We start from the raw sequence: 8,303 nt of genomic DNA on the forward strand, positions 1-8,303 counted from the left end.
GGCTAGGAGCCCTCTGCCAAAATCTTCGCAGCTTGTATATGACGTCATCACCGCTCGTCGCCTCGTCCGTTTGTTCTGGAAGGGCGCACGGCATCCTTTTGGAAAGCGATGTGCTTTTTTTTATTGACTCCTTGACCGTATGACTAATCCAATAAAACGTGGGTGAAATACATCTGAGCACACGCGTATAGTTGTTTTGATATCGAGTTGTTTGGGTACACGTTGATGTGTTTTAGCTTAGACTAGCATAGTTTAGCTGTAGCGAAGGGTCAGCATGCAAACACCAAGCCCGAAAATGTCAGGTGAGTTGACTTTTCCTTTTTTTGTAAATGAGAATTTGACAAAAATCCCCTTTTCCCCACAAATTCATATGATGAAGCGACTCCTCAATGACTAACTATGAAGGGTTTTTTTCTCTCTCTTCGACATAGCCAAATAGTTTCACAAATATTTCGGCGTTGTGGGGAGTTAACTGACTCAAATTTTGCGTGATGTACGCAAAATGCAACATTCGAGCAAAACGACGACGTCATCATGTCTTGACCCGGATGTTGGTGTTAAAAGGCTGTCTGTGAGTGTCAATAAACAGCCCGTGGCACGCTTGCAAGTTGGCTCCGCCGTCTATACTGCAAAGTTATCACAGTGGCGATGAGGATGGGAGCACTTTCATGCTGGTAGGGATCACCTGTTTCATTACACGGAAACTAAGGTGTTATACAGAGGAAACGGGACATTCCAAACTAGCATTAGCAAGAGTTGTCAAGGTAACGGCGGCGGGGCACCGTGGCCAGGATCATTGGAAATCTCGGCAATTACAAAGATGGTCAAGAAGACCTCGAGTCCTACTTGAAAAAAAAAAAATGAAAATCAGACATAGGCATTGTCATCATCATTGACTTGACAAAAAGCCTAGTAGTCTTCGTACCCAGCGAAGCGTATGACGAAATTGGATAGTGCTTCTGCACAAGTTCGTCTTCCCAGGCAAGACCCATTAATGACATATTCATACTTGTTAGCTCTCTGCCTCCTTGAGCGCCATCAATCCGGCAAATGCAAGTTGCCTCACCGATGCCAACAAGAACAAGATGGATCACTTACCTCTCAATGTCTTCTTACTTACCATCCCTCAATCAGCCTGTAGAAGGCAGATCCACGCCAAACAACCTTCCTGTTACTTCACTGCGACTTAATTTCATAGAAGGGATTTGTGTTGTCGTCTCGTCTCGTGTTGCTGCAGGTTCAGAGTCCTGATGGCTGTTGGGAAAAAGCTGTCTTTGAGCCTGTTGTTCCGTGCTTTGTAGGACCTGTAGCGTCTGCCAGATGGAAGCAACTGGAACAGGCCGTGTCCAGGATGGTATGGGTCCCCAACAATGATCCCGGCTCTGCTGAGGTACCGGGGGTTGGCAATGTCTTCCAGTGATGGCAGAGGAGCCGGCGATCTTCTGGGCAGTGTTAATCACCCTCTGCATGGCTTTTTTGTCTGTTGCTGTGCTTCCGGCATACCACACTGTAATGCAGTATGCCAGGATGCTCTCCACAGTGGCTCTGTAGAAGGTTGCCAGAAGCTTGGTGTCCAATTTGTTCCTCCTCAGTACCCTGAGAAAGTGGAGTCGTTTCTGGGCCTTCTTCACTACCACTGTGGTGTTTGTAAACCAGGAGAGCCTATCCGTGACATGGACTCCCAGAAATTTGAAGGACTGGACCCTGTCTACACATACTCCGTTAATGAGGAGTGGGGCCAGGTCTGCTGTGCTTGCGAAAGTCCAGGATTATTTCTTTAGTCTTTGTGGTATTTAGTGTAAGATTGTTCGCTGAGCACCAAAGAGACAGTTTCTCAACCCCGTCTCTGTAAGCCGACTCATCCCCGCCTGAGATGAGTCCGATCACAGTGGTGTCATCGGCAAATTTGATGATGGAGTTTGACTGGTGGGCTGGTGTGCAGTCGTATGTGTACAGGGAGTACAGAAGAGGACTCAGTACACAGCCTTGTGGTGAGCCAGTGCTCAGTGTAATGGAGGAAGAGAGGTGTGGACCCAGTCTAACAGTTTGTGGTCGGCCAGTCAAGAAGTTCTTTATCCAGCAGCAGATTGAGGAGGATAGTCCAAGGTGGGGGAGAGTTTGTCCTTCAGAATGTCTGTCTTCATGGTGTTAAAGGCTGAGCTATAGTCAATGAAAAGCATCCTCACATAATTCCCCTGGTGCTCCAGGTGGCTCAGTGCTGTGTGTAGAGCCACGGCGATAGCATCCTCAGTGGACCTGTTTTCTCTATAAGCAAACTGGTGAGGGTCAACTGAGGGGGGGGGATTGTATTTCTGATGTGGCGGGCCACCAACCTTTCAAAGCACTTCAAGATCACAGGCGTGAGAGCAACAGGCCTGTAATCGTTCAAGCTGTCGATGGTTGGCTTTTTGGGGACAGGAATGATGGTGGCAGATTTCAGGCAGGCAGGAACGATGGACTGTTGCAAGGACCGATTGAAAGTGTCCGTGAAGACTCCAGCCAGCTGTTCAGCACAGGCTTTGAGCTCCTTGCCAGCTATTCCGTCTGGACCAGCAGCCTTCCTGGTGTTCACAGACTGCATTTCCAGTCTCACTTCCTGTTCCCGACACTCCAGTGTGTTGTCGCAGGGTGGTAGTGGGAGTGTTGACACTGGGTCTGATTTGTCAGTTTCAAAGCGGGCAAAGAAATGGTTCAGTTCCTCCACTAGTGAGGCATCGGCGTTTACAGACATAGAATTGTTATTGTAGTTAGTGATATGTCGTATTCCCTGCCACATCTTATTTGGGTTATTTTCTTTGAAGTGCGCCTCGATTTTCTTAGTATATGCTGCCTTGGCCTTCTTTATGCCTCTTTTCAACTCTGCTCTGGCAGCTCTATACTTTCTCTTGTCCCCCAGTCTGAAGGCGGTGTTACCGCATTTGATGAGTGCTTGTGTCTCTTTGGTCATCCAGGGTTTTTGGTTAGGATAAACCCGTATCCGTTTGTCTGTAGTAACGTTGTCAATGCAGTTTCTGATGTAGGAGAGTACAGTTTCCGTATAGTCCATCCAGGAGGTGGTTGTGGGGTCGAAAAGTTCCCAGTTGGTGCGGGAAAAGCAGTCCTGCTGTTTAGAAAAAGCGTCCTCGGGCCAAGTTTTTATTATCTTTAATTTTGGCCTTGTCTGGGTTCAAAGTGTAGTGTACGCAGGGGTGAGAGATATGCAGAGATGGTCTAATCCAGCTAGATGCGTAGGCAGTGGCAGAGGAGCTGCTTTATAGGCATGTTTAATGTTCGAGTAGACATGGTCGAGAATTTTGTCTTCTCTTGTATTGCATTTGACATATTGGATAAACTTGGGTAGAACAGTCTTTGAACATGCTTTGTTGAAGTCACCAGCGACAATAAAGACTCCATCAGGGTGGTCGAGCTGTTGTTTATTTACAGCCGTTAGCAGTAGGTCGAGAGCCGTGTTGACGTTCGCATTTGGAGGTATGTAGATAGCCGTTACTATGACGACCGTTAGCTCCCTCGGTCGAAAGTATGGCCTGCATCGTATTGCCTATAGCTCCAAAACCAGAGAACAGTGAGTGTCAATGATCTTGCTGTCATAGCACCATTCGCTATGTATGTACATGCATAGTCCACCACCTTTGCTTTTTCCCGTTTGTTCTTTGGAACGATCGTTCCGAAAAAGCGTACGGCTAGCTAACGATAGCTATATGCTGGTGTAGCCATGTTTCCGTGATAAGAATAATGTTGCAGTACCTTACAAAGCTGTTGGTAGCAACTCGAAGTTCCAACTCATCCATTTTGTGGGTAATGGATCGGGCATTTGGCAAAAAGATACTAGGAAGCGGGGCTCGGAGTGGTTGTTGTCGTAGCTTAGCCGCAAGGCCCGCCCGACATCCACGCTTCTGTTTGCTTTCTCTTCGCCGTCTACGGCGTACTTTGGGTGGGCTGGATATCCATGGAGATCCCGGAGGTCTCCGGATGTTCTCGGAGATATCGAAGGTCATAAGTTTGTGGTAAGTCATGAAATTGGGTTTCTTGCCGAAAGTGATTAGATCCTGGCGACTGTAGGATAACGAATGAACTGGAGAGCAGTGAGCCGCTGCACCCGTGCGCGCCGCCATCTTGCAGATACTTGGAGAGGTTTGAGCAATGGATGATCATAAACGAAATGGAGAAAGGTAAGCAAGCCAACGTTTTCCTGGCGGTAATAGGTGCAGAAGCTTACGGTCTGCTAAAAACCTCTGCATCCCAGAGAAGCCAGGTAGCCTCTCGTATGATGTACTAAGCGGAAAATTATCATCACATTACAAACTGAAACCGCTGGTGATCGCGGAGCGATTCAAATTTCATGAAAGGAATCAGAAAGAAAACGAGTCTGTGTCAGATTATGTTGTGGCGTTAACACAGTTGTCCACCCTCTGTGAATTTGGTTCTCATTTCGATGAAGCACTGAGAGATAGATTCGTTAGTGGATTGAGAGTGGAGGCTATTCAGAGAAGGTTACTTGCAGAGTAAGATCTGGCATTTAAAAAAACATGCGAACTGTCGCTATCGATGGAAATGGCATCAAGAAATACATTGGTGTTCGCCAGCAAATTGGAAGGACCTGCCACAGTGAATAGGATCGACAAAGGGAAAACGAGCAAAGGTGCGTGGAAATACTAATCAACCACCAGCAAATGGAAGGATAAAACCACAAGTGGAAATTTCAGACCACAGAGAGCAGAAAATCACCAACCCTGTTACCGATGTGCCGGTAGCAACTATGAAGTTCAAGTATGCCGATTTAAAACAGACATGCTACAAGTGTTCCAAAGTACGGCACATAGCAAGGATGTGTAAAACGAAATGTAGGCAAGGACACACACGATATGTAACTGAAGATATAAGTGAGAAAACAGAAAATGTTGATGATGAATTGTTTGGGTCATATCCCGCAAATATGGTTGGAAGTTGGAAGGAAATGGCCGTACAGACGCTCCTTACAAATTTTAAAGAAAATTATTTTTTTATACAATGCAGCTTTCTTCCCCGGGCCGTACCAAACCACCAGACGGGCCGGATCTGGCCCGCAGGCCGTATGTTTGACACCACTGCTTTAAGCATTTTTGAAGGGGCACCCCTACTTCGTGGAAATGCACTTATTGCGGGTGGTCCCGGTCCCCATTAGCCGCGATAACCGAGGGAACACTGTATATACAGACACTCAACGTTTCATGTAAATTCACACAAAAATGAATTCTAATTTTGTTGGAATCTTTTTTTCCTTAGTTATACGGGTTAACCCCACCCGGACATTTTGCCGCAGTCTTCAAAACGAATGCATCAGTTGTTTGGATTTGCCTCCCCTTCAAAATATTTTGATAATGACGCACACAAATGTCTTCACAATACGTGGAATCCACGCTTTAGAATTAGCCCGCCACATAACTTGTAGGTTTTCTTTCTTGATGTTGTCTCTTGAAAGCACGCAGGTTCTCCACACCAGTATTGGCTTAATTTCACACAAAGCTAGAGTTAAAACGGTCCTACATAGGTTTATTCCAAAAAAGACCAGTTTCGTCGCAGTTGAACACTTGCTGGGGGATGTAACTTTCTTGGGTTAATCGAGGCAAATGTCTTTATAAATTCAACCACAGCTTTCAAATTGGAATTTGCCGCTTACCGGTGTCTGATTACTGAGTGTATTCCAGATCTTTTTTAAATAATTTTTCGAACCAGACATGGCTCGCTTTAAAGGTTTCTGAAGGTGTTGAAGGCTCTCCTTTCGTTGTAATCAAATCCATGTAAATTCCCCTGGCATTTTTCACATATGGTTGACTCGGTCACGCTATGTCCTGCTAACCTTTTTCTTTTATCCACTATAAAGTAAGGCTCTCCATCTCGTCGTGAATGTCACTGCACCGGTGGGGAATTCACCCATTGTTGTTTACTCTGTATGTAAATGTAGGCCAATGTGGGGAAAAAAAACGAGTGGGAAAGTCTGCGTAGTGCTCGTAGATATATTTTATGGAAGAAAGATGCAAAAAAGACTGTCATGGCCACCTGTCATAGTTGCATCTCGAAATTTTGATCGTAACTCGGGCGAATTATTCTATCAAAATTTTCGTCGTGCCACGAACAAATCGTAGGTCGAGGTACCACTGGACTGCATTGTGACGAAATAATGAATGTATGGTGCCCTCCAATTGGATTCATTTCTGTGAACAAGAAATTTAGTCATTTTATCATTGGAAAATGGTTAATCATTTATCTTTGTGTCTTTGCAGGTTTCAGAAATGATCTTAGTGGTGATGGGCAGGAGTCTGTTGACTTTGAAGGGGAAGTTGAGCTCCCGCAAATCAAGGAGGGGGAGCCAGAGTTCCATCAACAACAAATAGGAGACAAGCAACTTCCAATCAAAAGGGAGGAAGATCATTTCACCTGGTCACTTGGTGAGTTCGTGAATAGGGAAGATGTTCTGGGCTTGGCCAGCGCAGGGCCAGAGCCTGGAAGCACCACAATATGGCCCCTAATTAGAGAGGAGGAGCCAGAGTTCCCTCAACAACAAATGAGAGACGAGCAACTTCCCATCAAAAAGGAAGAAGATGATTTCACCTGGTCATTTGGTGAGTTCGTGAAAAGAGATTATCTTGGCGTAGCCAGCGAAGGGGCGGAACCTGCAAACGCCTTAGCATGGCCCCAAATTAAAGAAGAGGAGACAAAGTTCTTCCAACAACAGCACAAGAGAGAAGAGCAGCAATCTCCAATCAAAAAGGAGGAGCAAAATGACACTGAGGCAACTGGTGAACCATCCAGGAGGACAGATAATCTGTGCAGGGCCAACAGAGAGGCACAGACTGTGAACTGCAGCTCAGCAGAAAGAATGCAAGCAGATAATGTCATCGCTCCTCCACCAGATGGGAACAACGTGCTTCGTGTTGATGAAGGTTTTAAGAAAAAACCCTGTGGCTGGAAATGCTCTCAGTGTGGGAAAACTTTTGGGGGAAAGTCTTCTTTGAAAACACAAATAAGGAGCCATACTTGTGGAAAACCATTTGCATGCTCAGTGTGTGGTAAAGCATTTGCACAAAATGGAAGTTTAAAAATACACACAAGAACCCACACTGGCGAAAAACCATTTTCATGCTTAATTTGTAGTAAAGCCTTTTCTCAAAATGAAAACGTAAAAACCCACATAAGAAGCCACACTGGTGAAAAGCCATTTTTGTGTTCTGTTTGTGGTCAAAAATTCACACGAAAGGACAGTTTAATTAGTCATGCAAGAACGCACACGGGTGAAAAACCATTTTCATGCTCAGTTTGTGGTCTAACATTCACACACAAGGAAAGCTTAAAAACGCACACAAGAACCCACACTGGTGAAAAACCGTTTTCATGTTCAGTTTGTGGTCAGACATTTACACGGAAGGGACAGTTAAATCTTCACACAAGAACTCACACTGGTGAGGAATCGTTTTCATGTTCAGTTTGTGGTCAAACATTCACACACAAGGAAAGCTTAAGAACGCACACAAGAATCCACACTGGTGAAAAACCATTTTCCTGTTCAGTTTGTGGTCAGACATTTCCACGGAAGGGACAGTTAAATCTTCACACACGAACCCACACTGGTGAAAAACCATTTTCATGCTCAGTTTGCGGTCAAACCTTCAGACAAAAGGAAAGCTTAAAAATGCACACAAGAAACCACACTGGTGAAAAACCGTTTTCGTGTACAGTTTGTGGTCAGACATTTACACAGAAAGGACACTTAAATCTTCACACAAGAACACACACTGGTGAAAAACCGTTTTCATGCTCAGTTTGTGGTCAAGTATTCGCACGCAAGGGACACTTAAATAGGCACGAAAGAATCCACACAGGTGAAAAACCATTTTCATGCTTGGTTTGTGGTCGAAGATACACACACAAGGGAAGCTTAAATAATCATGCAAGAACACACACGGGTGAAAAACCATTCTCGTGTTCAGTTTGTGGTCAGACATTTACACGGAAGGATTACTTAAATCTTCACACAAGAACCCACACTGGTGAAAAACCATTTTCGTGTTCAGTTTGTGGTAAAACATTTACACACAAGGAAACCTTAAAAAGGCACACAAGAACCCACGCTGGTGAAAAAACATTTTTGTGTTCAGTTTGTGGTAAAACATTTACACACAAGGGAAGCTTAAAAGTGCACGCAAGAACCCACACTGGTGAAAAAACATTTTCCTGTTCAGTTTGTGGTCAGAGATGTACACAGAAGGATCACTTAAATCTTCACACAAGGACCCACACTGGTGAAAAAAAAATGTGCTCAATTTGTA

The 8,303-nt window shown here is 44.9% G+C and overlaps 1 protein-coding gene across 1 annotated transcript in view; it reads left to right on the forward strand.

The window, feature by feature from the left end:
- LOC144213433 (uncharacterized) overlaps nt 1–8,303 on the forward strand; it is a 9,334-nt gene continuing 1,031 nt past the window's right edge. Inside the window, exons 1-2 of the mRNA XM_077741881.1 lie at nt 1–302; nt 6,261–8,303. The exon at nt 6,261–8,303 is cut by the window's right edge and continues 1,031 nt beyond it. Coding sequence (XP_077598007.1) covers nt 275–302; nt 6,261–8,303 — 2,071 coding nt within the window. The 5' untranslated portion in view covers nt 1–274. The remainder of the gene's footprint in view (nt 303–6,260) is intronic.

Source organism: Stigmatopora nigra, chromosome 20 (assembly GCF_051989575.1).
Source record: "Stigmatopora nigra isolate UIUO_SnigA chromosome 20, RoL_Snig_1.1, whole genome shotgun sequence".
NCBI classification, from domain to species: Eukaryota; Metazoa; Chordata; class Actinopteri; order Syngnathiformes; family Syngnathidae; genus Stigmatopora; species Stigmatopora nigra.